This window comes from Hypanus sabinus, chromosome 3, assembly GCF_030144855.1.
Source record: "Hypanus sabinus isolate sHypSab1 chromosome 3, sHypSab1.hap1, whole genome shotgun sequence".
Classification (NCBI taxonomy): Eukaryota; Metazoa; Chordata; class Chondrichthyes; order Myliobatiformes; family Dasyatidae; genus Hypanus; species Hypanus sabinus.
In genome coordinates, this window is record NC_082708.1 from 108,392,982 (window position 1) to 108,417,575 (window position 24,594).

At 39.6% G+C, this 24,594-nt stretch overlaps 1 protein-coding gene across 1 annotated transcript in view; it reads right to left on the reverse strand.

The window, feature by feature from the left end:
- The window catches only part of LOC132391564 (protein ZGRF1-like), a 93,889-nt gene that overhangs the window by 15,058 nt on the left and 54,237 nt on the right, over positions 1 to 24,594 (reverse strand). Inside the window, exons 22-27 of the mRNA XM_059964922.1 lie at positions 22,327 to 22,571; positions 16,013 to 16,172; positions 11,542 to 11,619; positions 9,867 to 10,008; positions 3,902 to 4,029; positions 773 to 896 (exon numbers count right to left, since the gene is read on the reverse strand). Of these exons, the coding sequence (XP_059820905.1) occupies positions 773 to 896; positions 3,902 to 4,029; positions 9,867 to 10,008; positions 11,542 to 11,619; positions 16,013 to 16,172; positions 22,327 to 22,571 (877 nt within the window). The remainder of the gene's footprint in view (positions 1 to 772; positions 897 to 3,901; positions 4,030 to 9,866; positions 10,009 to 11,541; positions 11,620 to 16,012; positions 16,173 to 22,326; positions 22,572 to 24,594) is intronic.

The following is a 24,594-nucleotide window of genomic DNA, read 5'->3' on the forward strand; positions in this document are numbered from 1 at the left end:
GGACAGATTAGAAAAATGTGCAAAGAAGTGGCAGGTAGAATTCTGTGCATGGTCTTTCACTTTTAGTAGACTATTTTCTAAATGGACAGTGAATTCAGAAACCAGAGATGCAATGGGACGTGTGTCCTAGTGCAGAATTCCATGAAGGTTAAACTGCAGGTTCAGTTGGTAGTAAGGAAAGCAAATGCAATGTTAGCATTCATTTTGAGAAGACTAGAAGCAAGGTTGTAATGTTGAGGATTTATTGCACCACATCTGGGGTATTGTGGGCAGCTTTGTTGTTGAGTATCATCCAGTCATCATTGACTCATAGCGATGCTATGGATAGTGTAGTTGTCTACAGGGTTTTTGTGGTTGGGACCCGGCCTGATTCGAACACAGGACCATCTGTCTTGAAGTCCAGTGCTGATGCCACTACACCACCAGCCAGCCCACACAGCTTCTTGCCCCATATCTAAGAAAAATATGCTGGAATTGGAGAAGGTCCAGAGGTTTATGAGAATGGTCCTGGGAATGAACGTGTTGACATATTAGGAACGTTTGATGGTTGAAGTTTAGAAGAGGGGAAACCTATTGAGTATTGAAAGGCCTATATAAAGTGATGTGGAGAGGATGTTTCCAATAGCGGGCATGTGCATACTTACTTGACGTGGGTTGATTCAGGTTAAAAAGGATAAAAATGAAGGATGCGTCACTGCATCTTTGACATGAAGGATATTTCAGTTTTTAGCCTTAAACATATTATAAAATAAGTTAAAGTAAATTGCAGTACCATCAAGCACATTCTGTCAAAGAGAGTCTGTTCCAAACCAGCGTCATGAACACTTTCAGAGCCTTGGATTGTAGGTGGCAACTGCTTTGGGTCTCCAACAAGGATCAACTTTGCACATCCAAACCTAAAATGAAATGGCCTATGTAAATTGTAAAATTCACTTATATTGTGGCATACATTTTAAAGCAATAACTCAGTCCTGAAGAGATTTTGAATTCTAGCCTATTTCAATGGTTATTTCATTGCTATTCAACCACAATACATTAACAATGAGATCTAGCAAACAGATTAGCAGAATTAGTCATCAGGAAGTAATTGCATCAGGATAAGTGCATTCTGCAAAGGGAAAATTATTATATTCACTGCTGCAAACTGCAAACTTGAGATGCACATTTAGGAAAATTCAGCGATATCTGTCCTATGAACATTTTGAAATTGTCCAATCTTTTACCACTTTGCATGGTGGAAATTAGACAGAAATGTACACTATATAGTGCATATTGCATAGTCTCAAATTATTGATAGTTACTGCATAGAAGCATAGTTAAAATTTGGCAGTAACAATCTCAGAACTCTCAAATGCACAATCATGAAGCTATCCTGCTACATACTCATGGTCATTTCATATGAATTGAATGGAAATCAGGGAACAGTTTTCCCAATATGCAACGAATTCAGTAACTACAGTCAGCCCTCCTTATCCACGTGGGATTGGTTCCGGGACTCCTCGCGTATACCAAAATGCACGGATGCTCAAGTCCCTTATTCAACCTGTCTCAGTGCGGTGGTCTTTAGGACCTGGCAGCAGAACTCTGAATCTGCAGTGCTTCTGTTCACGAAAATAATCACGATAACGATTGAAAATAAAGAGGAAATAATAAAGTGATCGGGAAGAGGTGAAACACCATCGGTCATTGGAAAAGTGTTAGGCTACGTTGGTCAACGATTGGAACCATTTTAAAGGATAAAGTGAGAAAAGCTCTGCCTTTTGGGTTTTGGGTTTTTGATTCTCCGAGCGCACTCGGGAGTGGTCTGTCATCGGATCAAACTCGGGAACTCCGTTCCCGAGCCCAGTGCTGAAACATATGTTCTTAAGTGTTTTATATGTATAGAAAGGTAAAATATATACTATATACTCAGACAAACATTTGACTAACTGACGCTAAATAATACTGGATGTACCTGTTCCGCCATACTTAGTAAGAGAACTTCCGATTTTTTTCGATCCCGATCCACGATAACCCACTGACATCCTCCCATATGGTTTAAATCATCTCTAGATTACTTATAATACCTAATACAATGTAAATACTATGTAAAATAGTTGTTACACTGCATTGTTTAGGGAATAATAACAAGAAAAAACATTCTGTATACAGTTGAACAACAGGTGCTGGAAGAGCACTTCTGGGTTTTTGCAATTCGCGGTTGGTTGAATTCGCGCATGGGGAATTCATGGATAAGGAGGGCTGACTGTATACATTTGTATCTTTTCAATGAACATGGAAAATCAGCTTTCCCCAAACATAAACACTTCAATAAAAGTGAAATTTCCTTTTTTGCCATATATACAGTATATTTTCATTTATGTCCTCTTTTCTGACAGGCTGACTTATACTAAACAACAGTTTTCTGTTACTTTCCTTGCTGAAGGCCTACTTCATTTGCCAAGTTTTGATCATGTGACTTTTAGTGCAACCTTGACTCGTGTTTTATTTGGGACCTTTCACTATACGTAACTGCAAATGATTTATATGTTGTTGCTATTAGATAAAGTTCAATCAACAAACAAATATAGGTGGCCCCCGTTTTCCGAACGTTCGCTTTATGACTGCTCGCTGTTACGAAAGCCCTACATTGGTACCTGTTTTCGCTAACCAAAGAGGATTTTCACTTTTACGAAGAAAAGATGCCTGCTTTATATGTGTGTTTACCCAGAGAAAGATTACCATGACCGTGAAGCCTTGTGCGGGCAGTTGTTTGTGCATGCGCGTACGTACATAGGCGTGTACGTGCACATGTGTGTATGTGCCAATTTTTTTTCTCCAAATCGATTTTGGCTTGCTGTCTTCCTGATATCGATAAGTGAAACTGCACCATACATACAATATTTCTACTTTATATAGGCTGTATATTTATCATATCATTCCTGCTTTTACTATATGTTCGTGTTATTTTAGGTTTTACGTGTTACTTGGTATGATTTGGTAGGTTTTTTTGGGTCTGGGAATGCTCAAAAATTTTTCCTATATAAATTAATGGTAACTGCTTCTTAGCTTTACAACATTTCAGCTTACAAACAGTTTCATAGGAACGCTCTACTTTCGGATAGCGGGGGAAACCTGTATTAAAATATAATATTCCACAGCCAAAGTGTCTGGGGTGCAGTTTTGAGCACAGGTTTTTACCACTCCATTGCTTCACCACATTTCTCTGTCCTTCTTCCTCACATTTGCCCCTCTCTTTTGTTGAGTGCCATTGTGTCATCATCGACTCATGGTGACCTATGGATAATGTAGTTGTCCAAAGGGTTTTCATGGCAGTATAGGGAAGTTGATTGCTAGGCCTTTCTTCCATGCAGATACTGCCATTGCCCAGGTTGGGACCCGGCCAGATTCAAACTCAAGACAATCTGCCTCTAGTGCTGATCCCACTACACCATCCGGCAGCCCCTCTCCACAGTCCCCATACGTTTGCTACCACTTTGCCCACACTCCCCTCTCGTCCCTCCATTGCTTGCAATAGTTTCATTTCTTGCTTATCTCTATTAAAAGCAAAGAAGCTTTCTCCAGCATGAATTGAATATCTTGTTATTCCACTGTTGTTTAACAGTATAATTTTTTTTTACAATCATTGATAGCAGTATCTTTACTTAAAATTGTTGATTCTTTCTCCCCTAAGATAGTTTGACAATGCTGTCTTTTAATAAAAAGCTCCTCGTTTTTAATCTATCAAAATAGGAACTACTAAGCAGCAAAACACATTTATTGCGGAAATCTTTCCTCCACTAGGTGTGACTAGTTGTACTAATCGCTGTGACAAATACCTATGTTATCAGCGAGAGTAACTGCCCTGTGGAGAATTGTGAGGCAATTATAAACAATAGAATGAGTTTACAATACACATTACCTCGCAATAGGAAGGAGAGAAGTTGGTTCTGTAATTTGGCTGCATTCATCCAGTAACACCAATGGAAAGCTCAGGTTGTTCATACACTGAAAAGGGCAAGCAGCACAAGTAGCTCCCACCACTTGCACCTACACAAGTGTGTGAGCAAAAACAGAAAGGGACAGTGAATAGTAGTTATATGCATATAGATTTCAATATTTTTCAGCATTCAATTAAGTTATAAAGTCATCACTTAAAACTCAATTTTCCAAGACAGACAAACTTTATTGACCCCGAGGGAAATTGGGTTTCGTTACAGTTGCACCAACCAAGAATAGTGTAGAAATATAGCAATATAAAACCATAAGTAATTAAATAATAAGTAAATTATTCCAAGTGGAAATAAGTCCAGGATCAGCCTACTGGCTCAGGGTGTCTGACACTCTGAGGGAGGAGTTGTAAAGTTTGATGGCCACAGGTAGGAATGACTTCCTATGACGCTCAGTGTTGCATCTCGGTGGAATGAGACTCTAGATGAACGTACTCCTGTGCCTAACCAGTACATTATGGAGTGGATGGAAGACATGGTCCAAGATGGCAAGCAACTTGGACAGCATCCTCTTTTCAGACACCACATATAACTTGCTATGGCAATGGGCTAATGTTGTCCCAGTATACAAGGGTGACCACACTCACCCTGTTAGCTATAGACTAGTAAGCTGAACATGTATCATAGGTAAGTTAATGGAAACATTAATAAAGATTTAGATGGAAAAGCAGTTGATAAGAACAGGCTTGTTAGCAGAAAGCCAGCATGGGTTCAGAAAGGGGAAATTATGTTTTACTGATACACTGGAGGTTCTATGATGAAGCAACTAAAATTTATAATAACAATAGAGTGGTTGGTATCATTTACATGGACTTTCAGAAAGCTTTTGACAAGGTACCCACAAGAGGTTAATAATCAAATTACAGGAAGTAGGGATTCAGGGTAAGGTGTGCAAATGGGGGCAGAATTGGCTCAAAAACAGAAAACGAATGATGGTGAGAGGATCATTTTCACACCTAAATGATGTTAAAAGTGGGGATCAGTTTTGGGGGCCATTGCTGTTTTAATTAACATTAATGATTTGGATAAGCACCTAACAAATAAACTAGTAAAGTCTGCAGATGACACAAAATTAGGGGGACAGGTTGATAACATTCAGGCAGCAGAATCAACACAGTTAGATTTAAACAAAATGCAGATATGGGCAGATAAATGGCAGAAGAAATTTACTGTAAGTGTAAAATATTACATATAGAAAGCAGAAACAATAGCTATGAATATATAGTGAGGGGTCTTGAGTTAGAAAGTGCACTGCATGAGAAGGATTTGGATGTCCTGATAGACTCATCACTATCAACATCTAGACAATGCACAGAAGCGATTAGGAAGGTTAATAGAATGTTGGGCTATGTAATGCATTCAGTGGAGTTCAAGTCTCAAGACACTTTCCAAAAGTTGTACAATGTGCTTGTGAGGCCTTGAGTACTGTGTACAATGTTGGTCACTGTATTTTGTTAGGGATGTGAAGGCACCAGAGAGAGTTCAGAGAAGGGTGACGAGACTCATTCCAGGTCTGCAGGGTATGAGCTATGAAGAAAGATTGAAAGAATTAAATCTTTTTAGCTTAAGTAGATACAGAATGAGAGGATGACATGATAGAAGTGTTCAAAATCATTCAGGGTATAAGTAAGGCGGATGCCAGCTGCTACTTCAAAATTAATCCATCAATGAGGACATGGAGCCATTGGTGGAGACTGGTTAAAGGAAGATTTCAGACAAACATCAGGAAATATTTCTTTTCACAGTGAGTCGAGGACACATGGAACAAACTACCTAGTTGTGTAATTGAGAGTAGTAGCTTGGAGACCGTCAAATCTAAACTCAATAGTTACTTCAACACACTATGTGAACAGGAATTTGACAAGCTTTGCTGGGCCAAATGGCCTGTTCTTGCCAAAACTTTCTAATGTTCTAATACTGTAGTTGCTAGACTTACAAAAAGGGACTACAGGCAGTCCAGTATTCTTGCAGGAAAATTTGTTAGTATTATATGGGAAGGGAGTTTAAACTAGATTGACAGATGGATGGGACTCTGAGCAGGAGCAAATCATGGAATAAAGTAGTAGCCAGCAGGAGCAAGTTTAGTAATCAGGTTAGCCAGGGGCACAGTAAAGGGAGGGAAAGAAATACTCAGTTAAACTGCATTTATTTCAGTGCATGAGGCCTAACAGGTACAGTGGATAAACTCAAGAGTGTGGATTGGCTCTGGGGACTGGCTTATTATAACCATAGCAGAAATGTGACTGACAGTAGGCAGGACTGGTAGCTCAGTATTCCAGAATACAGAATTCAGGCAAGTGAGGAGAGTGTTTTGCCTTTTTGATATGGGAGGATAAAACAGCAGTGGCTTAAAACAACTTTTTTTGGGGATTGGCCAGTGAGGCCTTATGGGAAGAATTTAGAAACAAGAAGGGGAAGGTCACTCCACTGAGGTTTATTATAGATCCTCCAACAGTCAGCTGGACATTTTAGGGCAGGTGCACATAGATGCAAGAATAACAGGGTTGCATAAGTAGGCAGTTTTAATTTCCCAAGGCACTACTGGGCCATCCTGAGTGTTAAGGACCTAGAAGGGGTGGAATTCATGAAATGTGCCCAGGAAAGGTTGGCCAGTTTAGGTCTTTATTCCTTGGAACATAGAAGAATGAGACTTCTGGAAGTGTTTGAAATTATGAGAGAGATAAATAAGGTGAATTGTAACAATCATTACCCTGGGGAAGGGGAGTCCAAAGCTAGAATCATAGCTTTAGGGTGAGTGGGAAAAGATTTAAAAGGGACTGAGGGGCAACTTTTTCCACACAGAGGGTGGTGAGTATATAAATGAGTTACCAGAAGAAATGGATGAAGCAGGTACACCATTTGACTGTTGCCGCAGTTTCTACAATTTTCTGTGCAACTCATTGCACAGAATGACACGTGACAGTTGGCAGATTTCAAACCCAGTTCGGAAGGTAAAAATTAACAGAACTTTCACACATAATTATCTATGTTGGAAAATGATTAAACACCTCCACTGATTTGCTGTCAATGGATCTGTATACCTGCCAGATTATGCCTGCTGGGAATATTTGTAAACATTACATGTTCCTGTGGAGAACAGGAAGTCCTGATCACTATGGGTTCGACTGCACTTAATGTTAAATAGTGAAATATGAATAGGTAGCTGGCATTAGGAATTTGGGCTAGTTGTTTTTATCTTTTTTTTATACAATCTTATCTTCAGAAATAAATAAAATTATATCAATCTTGTTTGCTTTTTCTAGGTAAATTGATTTACAAATCACATAATCATAAATTTTATGTGCAAGTTATAGCAACAGCTACACTGAAATGGTTGAATGCAGCTGGAGCTTGGGATTCACAGCAAGACCAAATATGCAGCTGGAGTTGGGGTCCAAAATGTGGGTTATTGTCCTGGCAACTCTGCTGTTTGTAACTTTAATACTTGTTGCCAACTCTCAACAGCTATGTGGTTTGAAAAGTCCGATGCAAGTCCTCCCTGTAAGGGTGCGTTAAATCAAACTTTCACAAGATGAAACATACACAGAAGTTGAAGACACAAGAGACTACAGATACTAGAATCTGGAGCAATAAACAAATTGCTGGAGAAAGTCAGTTGATTAAGCAGCACATGTCGACAACTCCTCACCCCCCACACTCCCCCCAGATGTTGTATTGCATGGAACAGTGTGTGAGTCTTTTGTGGGAGTTGATGAAAACTGGGATTTGATGGCATTACATATTAGATCATTAGCCTAATTGAAGCAAAATGTCCAGGTCTTCGGTACTGATTTCTTGCATTGACCTCAAGAACTGCCTCATCTATCTGTTATTAATCCAAACACCTGGAATTCCTAAAGTCCTTAGGTACAGGTCCCTCTTTCTTCTCAATCACCATGGTGTCTAAAGTAGAGCTGGAAAATCAGGGTTCCCACAGTCATCTATGTGCTGTCATTTATTCCAGCAAGCTTGTGATATATTTGTCCCTGGTCCCTGCCAAAACATACTTCTTTTAAAGATGTGCCTTTTGGCAGGATCTAGTGACAAATATTTCAATCAATACAGGTTGAGCTTCACTAATCCGGCACCACTGGGGCCTGAGGAGTGCCGGATTAGTGAAAATGACAGATTACAGAAGGATCACATTAAGCAATAGCTAACCGCCTCATCATACCTTTAAAATATCATGTAAATCAGTACAAGTTAGATAATAATGAAACAGAAATATTAAATGAGTAGCAAGTGAAATTTTAATAAAGTAATATACTATACAGGCACAGATAAAATAAAGGGTACAGGTAAATGTACAGGAATTAACTTATACAGAAAAGTTGAGCACTACCACTTCTAAAGTGAGACGTTTAATATACCTTTAGGCAAAGTTACATGTCTGCAAGTGTGGGGTTGTCAGGATCATCAACATCGTCATCTTGAAAAATGAGTGAAGCATCAGGACCTGGTGCTGAAACTGGTTGGTGGCAGCACATCTGGGTGAGCAGAAGTTGATGGCACTGGATTTTGAAGTGTTAGCTCCTCGTTGCAATTTTTTTGAACATATCTTCTGCTTGGCTGCTGAAAGTTTTTCACCACACACTGCGCGAAACTGTAAGCCATGACGCTGTTTGAACCGATGAAACCAGCTTCACTATAGTCACACTCATAATCTAGTCCTAGTTCTTCATGAAACACTTTTGCTTGTTCCTTCACCATATCTCCAGATAGTTCAACACCTTCACTACACGGATTAAACCATGCTATCAGCACTTCATCTAGTTCCGAACTTCTTCCGTTTTTCTTACACACATCTGTTTCATTGAGCCACTATCAGCAAAAAAATGTAGCAGTTTTTCTTCTGTTTCTTCATATTGTACACTGTGGAAAAGCCAATGTTGTAACACTCGCACAAGTTTTACACCGATAAACCACAGTGCAGTTTTTTCAAGTGTTCAACCTCATCTTTAATGGATAATGTGAGGTGTTTTCGCTTTACAGCACGAGGTCCATTTCCTTTACTCACTGAGGCCATAATTGGGGCCAAATAAGAACAAATGATATTAATAAATGCAGGAAAACAAGCAGGAATTGCCTGTCTGTGCTTACAAGTGCAGGCCAACATGTGAACAGATCTGGCGCAACCAAAACAATGTGCAGCAGATTGGTACGGTGGCCCAGGAAATTTGAAATTATAGCTGCGTGGAAAGTTTGAAATCAGTGCCGGATCATCGAAGGAACTGGATTACAGGTAGTCAGTTTAGTGAAGGTCGACCTGTATTAGCTACCTTGAACTGTAGTTAGCCGTTGACAAATTGTTCCCCTTGGATATGGAGTAACATGAGAAAAAATGTCACATTTTTGGAACGGGTAAGGGACAGATCCTCTATTATAGTTTTCTATACAGTTTCTATTATAGCTAACTGGAAAGGAAGGGAGAAGAACTTAGAATTCAGAAGGAAGAATCTGATAGGAGAGAAGAGTGGACCATTGGAGAAACTGGGGGGGGGGGGGGGGGGAGGCATACCAGAGGAAGGTAATAGGCAGGTGAAGTGAAGGTGTAAGAGGAGAGCCAGAATGGGGAATACCTCAAAGTTCAGGCAAAGGTGCTAGAGTTCTTTTGGCAATGAAAAATTTAGCAGAGTACTGAGCTAATGGACAGATCACAGGGTAAATTAGCTCAGGAACTTACGATGATTGTTGAAAGCAATTGGCATACTCATAGTTTTGGTGAATTCTACAAATGCTTCCAGTACCGTTGATGTGGTGGTTACAGTGTGATCAATTAGAGTCAGGAAATAGAACGTGCTGTGCATTTGTGAGAGCCAGGAAATAATGAAAGGATTTTCTTTCAGTAAAATTTATATGCTAAAATAAAGTACTGACCTCTTTGAGCATTGCTCTGTTCCTGCCCAGTTTATGCTGTTCAATACACCTCCTCACATGCACTTTTTCTACTGGCGTCAGATCATCCTTGAGGAGAGCCTGTAGTTCTCGTATTTCTTCAGTATCACTACCTGCATGTAAACTAATTAAAACCTCATAAATATTTATCATAGCCAGAAGATAAACCATTTCTCCTGAGAACACTGGACTCTTGAACATTAATGACAATTAAACAGAGATTAGTCATTCCTTCAGGGAGCAAGTAAACATGAAAGCCTAAACAATGTAAACGCCCTCTTGTGGCTGGCAAGCCTACAAACAGCAGAAGGAATATTTCAAAAGTTCATGAACTTTGGAAACAAGTATTCTGCAGATACTGGAAATCTTGAGCAACACACATAACACTGGAGGAACTCAGTAAGTCAGGCAACCTCTATGGTGAGGAAAAGAACGGTTGACATTTCAGGCTGAGACCCTTCATCAGGACTGACTATTTAATGTTCTCTATGAAGAGGAACACAAATTATTGCTTCAGAAAAATTCAAACATAGTGCATGCAACTGGGAACCTGATTCAGAAATGATACAGTGGAAAGGAGATTATTTTCAGCACACCATTTGGGCTGGGACAATCAGGAATACACTCCATGTACCTCAAATAAATCTACACTCTCCCCTTTCCTGACTCTAGTCTCTTTCATTGCTGCTCTTATCATAGATTATCTCTCCAATTCCCAAAAGCACCAATATTTAGCCTTGCCTTCCTAAAATGGGCCTTTCCTTCTGCCATCCTACTAGCAACCTACCATGGCCTGATCTCTGGACTGCCTTCCCTTCTGTTATTGGGATCATCTCCAAGAGTCCCTTGTTGTGGCCATCTGAGGTTGGTGAATCCATCAATCATCCAGGAGAAAAATAAAATAGAGATCTGTCACAAAGTCATCAGGATATCCCTAGTTTGATGGATACCCTGTTCATTTTCACTTGCTGTGTACTCAGGGACTAGCCAAGTTTGAATGGTCACTTGTCGACAGCAAAGATCATGAGCATAGCTTATATTAATACAAGACCTTCAAAGTAACAATACACACTAAGAAGAAAAACCACTAATACTCAGCAACAAAGGCAGGTCTACAGGAAGCTTTAAGAGGATATAAATATTCCAGAATCTGTGACCAAATTGGCATAAAATAGATTGGAGAAAACAAAATTAGAACTATCAGATGAAAAATCCAAAATGTAACATTTTAGGCAATGAGGACGGAAAGATAATATGATGTAGATGAGCAAGGAGAACTTAATATTAACCAGGACGTAGATGAAGGGAAAAGCTCACAGAAGAGACATCCAGCAATTCCACATAGTTCACAAGAATTATATGCAAATGCATAAGTGGAATTGGTACAACAGTTTTGAAGAAATATCATTATTAACAGTTGCAGGAAATATCTGACCAATATCATGTACAAACGTGTACAATAGCTGGAATAAATTTAACATGCAGTATATTTATCCATCAGTACACTCATTCAGAGCACTGCCAGGAGTATAATGCTACCAGTTGACAATGTTAGTATTAATCTGTGGCCATTGTAGTTTATTCCAGTCCAAAGACGTAAGGATTTCACTGTACCATATTTTTATTGACAATAATAGAGAACAAAAATTGTGCTTACCCATATGGCAAGATGGATTTAGCAATCTTCCGAATACTCCCAACTCTGATAAATTTATCAAATCCAAGTTCCAGAAGCCTAATTAATGTAAACAAACTATGCCAATTTATTTTGCAACAGAAATCATGAATAACTTAATTTCTCTACACAGTTTTGTCAAAAAAAGTCATGTACCATGATTCACAGAACTGCAAAATCGAATCTCTGTAAATTACTTTCAAAAATCCCATATAAACAAGGCAAGCATTACAAGGTGCAACAAAGTCCACCTGGCAAGTCTGGTCCTTCCAGGTGAGGTAGTTGTTTACATTTGAATTGATTAGTGTTATTTATTACACCCCATTGTGGCACCCTTTACCTCAACAAGAAATTATGTCGAGCATCTTCGCTCCATCTGCCATACAGGCAGGATCTCCTGGTGACCAGCCATTTTAATCCCACATCTCATTCCCATACTGGCATGTCTGTTTATGGCTTCCTCTACTGCCAAATTGAGACTAGATACAGATTAGAGGAACAGCATCTCATAATCCTCCTTGGTAGTCTCTAACCTGATGAATATTAGTTTCTCAAATTTCACTCCCCTCTGTCCCTTCCTTTTTAACTCTTATATCACCAGCTCCATTCTCCAAATCTCTTTTCCCTGCATCTATCCATCACCCTCTCCACATATCTATGACCTGCACAATCCTTCTACTGGTTACCCTCCCCACCTCCTTTCTTTTATTCCAAATCCACTGTCCTCTCCTATCAGATTCCATCTTATTTAGCCCTTTGTCATTTCCTCCTATCTTCTCCCAGCTTCTTACATCATTCCCAACTCTCCTCACTCAACCTGTTTATCACCGCCATCACCTAGATCCTCCCATCACCTGCCAGCTCTTGCTCCATCGTCCTCTAGGCTTTTACTATTGACTACCTCCCAGTTGGTTTTCAGTACTGATAAAGGATCTCAATCCAAAATGTTGATTTCCATTTCCCTCCATAGATGAGCTGAATTCCTTCAACTTTTACATTTTACATGCAAGACATGCTAAAAAAAGGTTTTTTCTTCAGCCTCATCCCCCTCTTGCCCCCTCTCTCCATCCCACTCTGTACTTTCTGTGAAGCAAAAAGATGTTCACAAACTATTTGGGAAAACAGAACATTAGTAAGTAGCTGTCTTCACTATGATATTTAACATCTCCCTGCAATTATTACAAACTGCATTAAAGTTGCTACAACTGTTCCAATTCCCAAGAAAAACAAGATCACTGGACTTGATAATTATAGGCCAATTGCTCTGACTTCAGTAGTTATGAAAACGCTTGAATGTCTGATGCTAGCCTACCATAAGTTCATGACTGATCCTCTTTTTGACCCATTAGTTTGCTTATAGAGCAAATCATTAATTTAAGAATGTAATTAACTTGTACCTTCATTACATTCTTCAACATTTGGACTCCCTTAACACCTTATGTGAGGATCTTGTTTGTGGATTTTAGCTCCACCTTCCAACACTATTGCTCTAGAGTTGCCCCACAGCAAGCTAACCCAGCTAGCTGGACCCTACAGTGTCTGCTTGTGGATTATGAAGTTCCTGACAGGAAGGAAGCAGAATGTAAGGCTGGGCTCCGATTTGTCTGATCCAATGTCTATAAACATAAGCTCTCTCCATGGCTTTGTTCTGTCATCCCTCCCGTTTTCACTTTATACAACTGACTGCACTACCACAGACAAATCTATTAAAATACTAAAAGCTGCAGATGGCACAATTGTAGTTGCTTGCATGTCTAATAATGATGTAACCTGTTAGCAAAGAAAGGTAGACCATCTTGCAGCATGTTCATAACAACTTGGAGCTTATGCTAGGAAGACAATGGAAATGAAGATTGACTTCTGCTGGCACACTAGATCTGCACCACCCCCTCCCCCTGGAAATTAATGGTCAGGTTGTGCTGTATCTGTGGTCAAATCATTCACATACCAATGCATTGAAGTGGGACAAGTATGTTATACTCAGCACAGGAACAATCCAAGCAGAGATGAATTTTTGATGAATTTTTAATTCCAGATGAATTTTCACTCAGCCATGATTAGGAGTGCTGTGACCACCTCTATTACTATTAGAGAGGGAAGAAGTGGCGGGAAACCCAAGTCCAAGTTGCAGTGAGTGGTCCACTCAGCAGAGAAGATCATCGGCTGTCAGCTACCAACGTTAAAACAACTCTTCATTGCCAGAGCGAAGAAAAAGCTGAAAAAAACTATTGCTGACTCCATTCACCCTAGCAGTCACCTATTCACCAAATTGTCATCAGGGAGATGCTACAAGTTCATCACTACCAGCACTACACATCATCTCTGAAGCTTGCTTCCTGTAGTTATGCAGCTTCCCAATAAAATTCACTCAGGTGTAATACCCTGAATGACCCTGCACAACATCTGTTAAATGGTCTTTCCTGTTCCCCTTGTTATCTGGATGATTATTGAGTTTGTTCATATGTTCAACATTTACTTAAGTTTGATTTGTACATATTATCATTCTGATAATTGTTGATTGTTCATGGTTGTTTGCACTATTTTCTTGTAAATAGTTGGTTGCTATTGTGTTATCTGTTTCCATATTGCCCTGTGTTTTATACTTGACACCAAGCCATAATCAATTCTGATATGTTTCACATACTAGCAATAAAGTGATTCTGATTCTAAATAAAGCCATAAACTGTCTAAGATAATGACAAAAACATCAATTTTGTGGCAGAGACAGTGTCCAAAGGGGCATAACCTTCTTCAGAATTCCAAAGGTACTCATTCATTCATTCATTCATTTATTCCATTTTTTTTCTTCTATATTATGTTTTGCATTGAACTGCTGCTGCTGTTAACAAATTCCACCTTACATGCTGGTGATAATAAACCTGCTTCTGATATACAACGCTGCAAAAGCAATGATAGTAATAGTCAGGAAATACTCTTACTTCCTATCTGTCTAGGTCACTGAGGTGCATGCATTCCTTTTGAGAAGCAGCAATGATAAATTCAGAAACTATCCAAATTGAGATGCAATTTATAAATAGGCATACTTAATTTTCTGAAATCACAAACCAGTGTTGAAATTGCAGAGAAATTTGTGGTAGTGTTTTCACTTAATCAAATATCATGCATTTGGATCTAACCTACATTTGTTGAGCCACTCAGCTGATTTTTGAGATTGAACCGGTTTTCATAGCAAGTGAGAACATTTGTAATATATATCAGGCTGCAGTTAGCTCAGAAGATAAAATACACTGGAGGTTTATTGGTAATTTGACATTGGTAGAGGCGCAGAATTCCCAGAGGTGGTGTCAACATTAAATATTAGGGACTCAGAGTTTAATCTAGTGAATGAAATCACTCTTTGCACAAAACCTGGGCAACTATCTCTAAATTTGACTAAAACATGGGTTATTACTGTAGTTCAAATACTTGTCTTTCATGGAGGTCAGTTACATACACATCCACCAAAACTGGAGCAAGATGAACTTAAAATTTGCCATTAGGAGCTGGATTCTACATTGTTAACATTTCTACCTTCTTAACCTGTTATTTGCACCAACACAAGTGCTCACCAATAATAAAATTCCTCTTGTATTCTGTGTCAATAAAAGAATTATTTTAGGTACTACAAGATCCTTTACTGCTCCAAACTTATGCATATATCTACATAGGATTTTACACTGGTGAAGATGCTTAATACGCTCAATGAGAAAGAACTATAATAATATGAGTCAATCAATTGTGACATTGATCTTACATCAGCACTCCCATTCTAAAGACTGATAGTCTAGCTATCACCTTGATTAAACATACACAGCTGAACATGTATTCAGAACCTGGAGGGACGCTTACATCATTATTAATCAAAAGGGTGATCAACAACTCACAGGTTTGCTCTCAACTGGTTTCTTCTGGTTATTAGAAGGGTTCTATAGGTATTTAGTGTGTTATAGAGTTGTTTCATTTGCAAAAGTCTAAAGAGCGTAGTGTGGCAGATGCAGAACGACATTTTACTAATTTTAAGACTTCGGTAAAATCATATTCTTCCACACACAAATAGAAATGACCCCTTGGAGCTTTGCTTCACTAGAGAATGACAGAACACTCAGAGCCGGACATATACATTCTCAAAACCGCTAATTTGTTATCAAGTCTAGGTGAAAATTGAATTCCCACACAAATTACTGCATTATCTCTTCAGCAGGAGAGACTTTTCAACTATAATCAAAACAGATGGCAGATAACCACTTTCCCAAATTCAACACTATTTCTACTGCTACTAAGTCCAAGATTGGTAATTTGCAGAGATTAGAGACTGATAAAAATCTTCACTGTTTCACTTTGGTGTGTGCATATGTGCCTGTCTCTATGTTTCAATGTAGTAGTTATGAGAAGTCCAAATGAATTATTGTCAAAACCTACCACATTCGTTTCATTGTTCTGATCTTTGACTTACCCAAGTAGCACTCTGTCCACAGCAACATTGGTAGAGGCAGAGATGAGAAGTTTCCATTGAACTTGTTTGGCGCCTTCAGTTGCTTCACTTTCTTCAAAAAGACGTACAAGGAACAAAATCATAACAGCTAATAGATAGCTCTTCCCAGCTCCATAGACACCTAATGAAAAAGATCATAATGATCTACTCAAGCAACAAATAGTTCAGTTTAAGAAATACACACAAAATGCTGGAGGAACTCAGCAGGCCAGGCAGCATCTAGGAAAAGAGTATACAGCCTGACATTTCTGGCAGAGACCCTGGGGCAGCACCGGAGAAAAAAAGTAGATTTAAAAGGCGGGAGGAGGGAGAGAGAAACACAGGTGATAGGTGAAACCTGAAGGGAGAGGGACGAAGTAAAGAGCTGGGAAATTCATTGATGAAAGAGACAGAAAGCCATGGAGGAAAGAAAAGTGGGGAGGAGCACCAGAGGGCTCCTTTTTCAAAAAGAGAAACTCCTTTTTCAAAGAAAGAGGCTTCCTTTCCTCCACCATCAACGCTGCCCTCAACCACATCTCTTTCATTTCACACACGTCTGCTCTTACCCCATCCTCCTGCCACCCTACCAGGGATAGCATTCCACTTATCCTCACCTATCAACTCACCAGCCTCCACGTCCAGCACATCATTCTCCAAAACCTCCAATATCTCCAGTGGGATCCCACCAGCAAGCACATCGTTCCCTCCCTCCCACCACCCACTTCCTGCTTTCCGAAGAGATTGCACCCTACGCGACTCCCTTGTCCATTTGTCCCTCCCTACTGATCTCCCTCCTGGCACATTCTTGCAAGTGGAACAAGTTCTACACCTGCGATATATCTCTTCCATCACTACCATTCAGGGCCCTAAAAAGTCCCTCAAGGTGAGGCGACGCTTCACCAGTGAGTCTGCTGGGGTCACATACTGTGTCCAGTGCTCCTGGTGTGGCCTCCTGTATATCAGTGAGACCCAACGTAGATTGGAAGACCACTTTGCCGAGCACCCACACTCCGTCTGCCAGAAAAAGCAGGATTTCCCAATGGCCACCCATTTTAATTTGGCTTCTCATTTCCACTCCAATATGTCTATCCATGACCTTCTTTCTTTACTGCCACGATGAGGAACAGCACCTTATGTTCCGTTTGGGTAGCCTCCAACCTGATAGCATGAATATCGATTTCTTAAACTTCTGGTAATACCCTCCACCTCCCTCTTCCTTCACCATTTCCCATCCCTTTTTTCCTCTCTCATCTCATCTTCTTACCTGTCCATTGCCTCCCTCTGGTGCTCCTCCCCATTTTTCTTTCTTCAATGGCCTTCTGTCTCTTTATCCAATCAACTTCCCAGCTCTTTACTTCATCCCTCTCCCTTCAGATTTCACCTGTCATCATGTGTTTCTCCCTCTCTTCTTGCCACCTTTTAAATCTACTCCTCAGCATTTTTTTCTCCAGTCCCATGGAAGGGTTTCGGCCTGAGACGTTGACTGTGTACTCTTTTCCATAGATGTTGCCTGGCCTACTGAATTCCTCCAGCATTTTGTATGTGTTGCTTGGATTTCCAGCATCTACAGGTTTGTTTATTTTAAGAATGCCAGAGTTCCAAAAGAAAATGAAATTTATGATAGTTTCCCCCACGAAAAATGCATACAATCAGAACATTGTGTAAAAGGTTTCCTTTCGCAATATGGCAACACTTCATATTCCAATACTAGGGCATAAAGCCATGCATAAAAATAAAAGCAAATATAGTTGAAAAAGGATAAATAAGAATGACCATGAGGGCAAATGCTGCTTTTGCACAGAAAATCAACAAAGGCCAGAATGTACCTTAAAAATAGTCTCATGTTCAATATTATTTATGCACAAAGTGAGCAACACCTTCAGGCAAGAACAGACGGGCTAATGGAAACAGGATCTGGAAACTGCTGTCTGAGGTGCCCTGATCCTCTGTAAATTATATGAAAACAACAGCTCATACTCTGGCTACCCATTTGACAATATCAACCAATCATAAGTTCACAAAAAAATAGTTCTTGACCATCAATGGTGTAATAGGTCTTAACTATACCACACCATCTATTTGACATCAAATACTAAATTTAAACGTGGAATCTTAAGGGGTCAACTTTTAATTGATTTTAGAGGGGTTTTTTTTCTTTCTTTATTTCACTTTTGGTACTTAATGTAATGTCGTTATAATTCCTACATTCTTTCACATTATAATTTGCTATTGTAAGAGATGTTTCCAGTTTAAGACACTATGCTGCTTATGAGAAGGCAACAAAGGCTTGCAGATGATGAAATCTAATAGGAATTGTGCATGGGATCAAATAAGGGAGACAGGGTAGAGAGATGAGAATAGCAGGGTTTGGGGAGGGTGATAGGCAGATGGAGTGGGTGAAGAAACGGGAAGATACAGGGTGATATATGGGCTATATTGTGTGTAGGAGGAACTCTCCCTAGTTCCTGCCTTTCATAAATTGCCCTGCTCCAAATCTAATATTCTCTTGCAAGGTTCATAATGATCTATAGCTATCTTAGAATTTAAGGAGTTCTGGTCACTTTTTCTCCAACTGTTCTCCCACTAAAAAGTCTTTCACCTGACCAGGCTTATTACCCAACACCACTCAATTATAGGCCTTCCTATAAGACTGTTTACACATTGCTTCAAGAAACCCTCATGAATCCATGTAACAAACTCTGTCTCATCTAAACCTTTTGCACTAAGGAGGTCCTAGTCTAAATTAAGGAAGTTGAAATCACTGACTACAGGTCTTGGCCTGAAAAGTTGACTGTTTACTCTTTTCTATAGATGTTCCCTGGCCTGTTGAGTTCCTCCAGCATTTCTGTGTGTTGCTACAACAACCTTGTTGTTTTTGCACTTTTCCTAATCTGACTGGCACATCTGTTCCTCAATGTCCTGATGGTAATTTGGGAGGGGGGGGGGGGAAGGCTCTGTAGTATAATCCCATCAGTGATAGTGCCTTTCTTATTCTTGAGTTCTACCCATACAAGACTTGGTGGAAGAGCTGTCCATTATGTCTCTCTGAGTGAAAGAGGCCCTCCATTATTGCCCTCTAAGTACTCAGATCAGACAGCCTACCTTGCATATAACAACTTGAAGTTAATCCATGACATAAAGTAAACACATTTTGACTGCAGATTATTCCTGAAAACGTCACTTGAGTTTCTACACTATATACTTTCTTTCACAAAAATAGTGAATTCCTCTCTATTCATCCTTTACTGCAATTTTTTAATAGATGCATGCCTGAAAAAAAAAATGCACTGTGCTTCATTGAGAAAGTATGGATAATCAGAGCCAGATCTTCTTTGGCACATTTTAGATCTGATAGGAACCTGCAGCTTATTATCATCATAATTACCTGACGATACTTGAAATATATCAGGGAAGAAACTAAACAATATAAAGTTCAAGATAAATTTATTATCAAACTACATGTATGTCACCACACACTAAACAGAGATTAATTTTCTTGCAGGTATTGATAGTAAATACAAAGAATCAATGAAAAATTGAACATAACAAAGATGGACAAACAACAAATGTGCAAATACAAATATAAGACAAGATAATAATTATAAATAAAAATGTAATAAATATTGAGAACATGAGTTACAGAGTCCTTGACAGTGACTCCGTAGGTTGTGAAATTACTTCAGAACTGTGGAGAGTTAAGTTATCCTTACTTTAAAAAACTGATGACTGATGGTTCCTGAACCTGGTGATGTGGGACCTAAGGCTCCTATATCTTCTTCCTATTGGAAATTGTGAAAAGAGACCATGGATGGTGGGATTCTTTAATGATAGATGCTGGCTTCCTGCAACAACGCTCCTTGTAGATGCATTCAATGGTGGGGAGGTTACCTGTGATGAACTGGGCTGCATTCACTACTTTTTGTAGGCCTTTCTGTTCCTCTGAAGAGGATCGGCTCATGGACCTCTGGTTTTCTCCTCTTCTGGTCAATAATTAGCTCTTTGGTTTTGTGGTGATTTAGTGAGAGGTTGTTGACGTGGTAGCATTCAGTCAGATTTTCAATTTCCCTAGATTGATCCTTGGGAATCTCCCTACATGATCCTAGAGAACAGTCACAGAATGTTGGAAATACAGTATTTTGAGCATCTATAGTTCATCAGACTTCCTTGCTTGTTTAACTTAAAAGTTTGCACTGGAAGTTGCTGTTGATCAGAACTATGCATTCCACTGTACAGGGCAAACAAGAGAAACAAATATCAAATTGTCCAGTTTCAGGTGAACTGTTCTTCCTTGTTCCTTTTCTCTCTCCTGCTCATCTACCAGCTGTTTTTGAGCAAATCCACGTCTGAAGCGGAGGTTGTTTAAATACCAACTGCGCAGAGTACAAGACAGGTATGTTCCAGCAAGAAGGAAAGACAAGGATGGCAAGGTAAGGGAGGTGGTGAATTTAGTGAGGACAAAAAAAAAGGAAACATACGCAAGGTTTAAGAAACTAAAACTGAAGGTAATCCCTTGAGGATTATAAAAAGGCCAGAAGGAAGAAAAAAAACAAGAAAGTAATTAAGAAAGCTAGGAGGGGACATGAAAACTCCTTGGAAAGGAGGATTAAAGAGAATTATACATTGAGCAAGAGGATAAAGAGGGAGCAGATCATAACACTCATGAATAAAGAAGGGGACCTATGCTTGGAGACGGAGGATGTCTTGACATCCTAAATGAGTACTCTGCATCAAATTTATCAGAGAGGAGGATATGGACAACAATGAGATCAGTGTGGAGCGTGTGAATTTGCCTGGGCTTTTTGAGACAAAGGAGTTAGCATCAGGTCTCATTGCAAAAAAATCTTAGAGACAGGATTTGTGTGCAGCTGGAAAACCATGGTCTAATTACGGGACAGTCAGCATGGATTTATGCAGTGCAGATCTTAATAACTTGATTGAGTTTTGAGAAGGTGACATGGGAGATGGATGAAGGTAGAGCTGTGGGTGCTGTCTGCATGGATTTTAGTAAGATACTTGACAAGACCCCTCATGGGAAGCTCATCCAGAAGATTAAGATGAATGGATCCACAGTGAACTGGATGTTTGGATTCAGAAACGGTTTACCCATGAGAGACAGAGGATAGTGGTTCATGGGACTTGCTCCAAACCTCTGATTGGAGGTCTGTGACTAACAGTGCTCCATAGAGTTCCTTACTGGCAATTCTGCTGTTTGTGATAATTTATAACCAGCATGAAATCATCAGTGGTTGGGTTAGTAAATTTACAGATGATATGAAGTTTGGTGGTGTTATAGATAGCATAGAAGACTGGCAAGGGATACAGCAACATATAGATCAGCCATGGGTGCAGAAATGCCACATGGTGATTAACACGGTCAAATATGATGTGTTGCATTTTGGAAGATCAAATGTATAAGGACAGTGCACTGTTAATAATAAGATCCTTAACACTATTCATATGCAGAAGGATCTTGAAGTCCATAGTTCCCTGAAAATAACTTCATAGGTTGAAAGGTGGTAAAGACAGTATTTGGCATGCTTGCCTTTGTTAGTCAAGGAACTGAATTCAGGAGTCAGCAAGTTATATTTCACCTGCATAAAACTAGTTAGCCTGGATTCAGATCTGATTATATTGAGCTGAGACTTTGGAAAGGATGCAGATAATTACCAACACAATGCCTGATTGGAGGGAATGTGCTATAAGGACAGGTTGTTTTCTCTGACCATCAGAGGCTGATGGTCTAATGGTCTAATAGACGCTGAGAGGCATAGATTTCTTTTTCCCAGCATTGAAGTGTTTAGTACCAGAGGACATGCGTTTAAGGAGAGCAAGTTCAAAGTAGATGTGCAGGGCAATTTGTTTAATATACACAAAGAAAGTGATTGATGCCTGGGACGTGCTGCCTGGAGCAGTGGAGGAGACAAATATGATAAAGGCATTCACTAGGCTCTTAGATAAGCACACGAATGTGTAGAGAATGGAAGGATATGGACATTGCGTAGGCATAAGGTTAAGTTTAGTTGGGTATTTGATTACTAATTTAATTAGTTTGCCACAACATTGCGGGCCAAAGGGCTGGTTCCTGTGCTATATTGTTCTATGTACTAAATAAATTTTGCCTCCAAATTGATCTCACAAAAGTGTTAAATTCACAATTCAATTTAAGGTCAATTGGTTTTCTAATTGAATTTCCTACATAATCTCTTGGTGTTATTGGAACATAAATCCAAATTAACCATAAAAGTTTAGAAATTATGAAGTTGAAAAAATACAGGAAAACATATTCAACCATTTACCATGTATGACAGTGACTGGCAGAATGAGATCCTGGGAATTTTCTTCTTTTGCCATCATAAGAGCTACCTGTCTGAAGGCAGCTCCTTGATCTGTATTCAGGTGGAACTTCTGTATCATTTCCATTGCCAACATCATTGTCTTTTCTTTACATAACAATCCACTCATTACTGACGGCTTCATTAATGTAGGAGAAACAAACTGTTGCCTTGCAGAGTTGTTTATTGTTTCATCTATATCACCAGGCCTACACATCGAAAACAAGGAATTGTATCTTTTTTTTAAAAACACTTTAGAAAATGTAACAAGTATGTTGAAACTTGCCATTTCAGGTTTCATTTATGTTTGGTTCAAAAAAAACTCAGAAAGCAATAATCAACTCCCCACCCCCACCATTAAGTGAACTGGAAAATTGTTTTTGAATTTTCACAACCATCTCTGGAAAGAAAGACATTAATAATGCATATTGTAATATTAATCTCCTGCAGCAAACAATAGCTGATCTACACACTCCCAGCACAACCAGAGATGATCAGAAATTCACATAATATGCAATAGAAATAAAACTGAACATTACATACCAAAATTAACATAAGTTTATTTCACAATATGGACAATTGTTATAATTTCAATATGTAGCATTTCATGATATCTCAATATTATGCTCATCAACAGGAGAAAAATGAAAACAAATCTGGAAATAACCATATGACCAAAAGACATAAGAGCAGAATAAGGCTAGTTGGCCCATTGAGTCTGCACTGCCATTACAAAATGGCTGATTTGTTATCCCTCTCAGCCCATTCTCTAGTCTTCTCCCTATAACTATATATTTCTAAGATGGCGGCGCGACGCAGCTTGCAGCGGCCACTCCTGAGCTGATTATATGTTATTTGTGAAGTGGGGTGCCATGCGCAATCATAATCGATTGAAAACAGACTGGGAGCACGGAGGAACATTGGGAAATCTCCAGGAAGACCTCCTTCGTTGCTGCTGCTGCTGTGAGGTCTGGGACTCTGCTGGGAAGAACAGGCCCCCAAGTCCTCGGGGTTGCGTTGCCAATGGCCGTTGGCGGGGCCATCTTAATACGCTCGGTAGAGGATGGTGCTCGGAGAAGCTGTACCAGAGGGGATGGTCGTCAGCTCGGAGGTTCGACAGACTCGGAGTCCGCTGCAGTCAGGTCGCTTTCGGTGTGTGCTGCGCCTGTGAGGCTGAGTCAGGCGGCGCCGTGAAAGTCCATAAAGGGGTATTTCCTTCTGCCGCCGGCGTGGGATGGCGAGTCTGTTGGGACCCTGGGGACCTGTGGAAACTGTGTGGTGATTTCTTTTGAACTTATAGTCCTTTAACAACTTTGGACTATTTTTACTGTGCCCATGGTCTGTTTTTTTTTAATCAATTATGCTATTGTTTGCACTGTTGTAACTATATGGTTTTGTGCAGGTCTTGTAGCTTTAGTTTTTGGTCTTGTTTTGTCTGGTGGCTTTGGAGGTCCTTTCCGGGAATGCACTAAGACAGTAGCGCGATATTACTACGCAGCAGTCTCTCCGGACTCTGGATTGGGGATTGCCAAACATTATGTGGATTTTCTGGTGTAGTCTGTTTTGTCATATGCTTTTGTGATATCATTCTGGAGGAACGTTGTCTCATTTTTTAACTGCATTGGCATTTGTGGTTTCTAAATGACAATAAACTGAATCTGAATAACTTTTGACACCCTTACTAATGAAGAACCTATCAACAGGTGCTTTAAATACACCCAATAACTTGGCTTCCACAACTCTCTGTGGGATTGGATTACATAGATCTTCTGCAGACTTGCTGCTTCCTTAAACTACCTGCCCCTCCATCTATCTTTGTATTGTCTGCAAACTTGGCTACAAAGCCATCAATTCCACCATCCAAGTCACTGACATATAACGTGAAAAAAGCACTCCCAACACATACCCCAGAGGAACATCACTATCATTAGTAGCCAACTAAAACAGGCCCCCTTTACCCCCACTTTGCCTTATGCCAGTCAGCCAATCTTCTGTCTATGCTGATATCTTTCCTGTAATACCATGGGTTCTTGTTAAGCAAACTCATGTATGATACTTTGTCAAATGCCTTCTGAAAACCCAAGTAAATAACATTTGCTGACTCTCCTTAGTCTATTCTGCCCATTACTTTCTCAGAGAATTCCAACAGATTTATCAGGCAAAACTTCCTGCTTAAGGAACTGTGATGACTTTGGCCTATTTTATCATGTGTCATCAAATACCACGAAAACC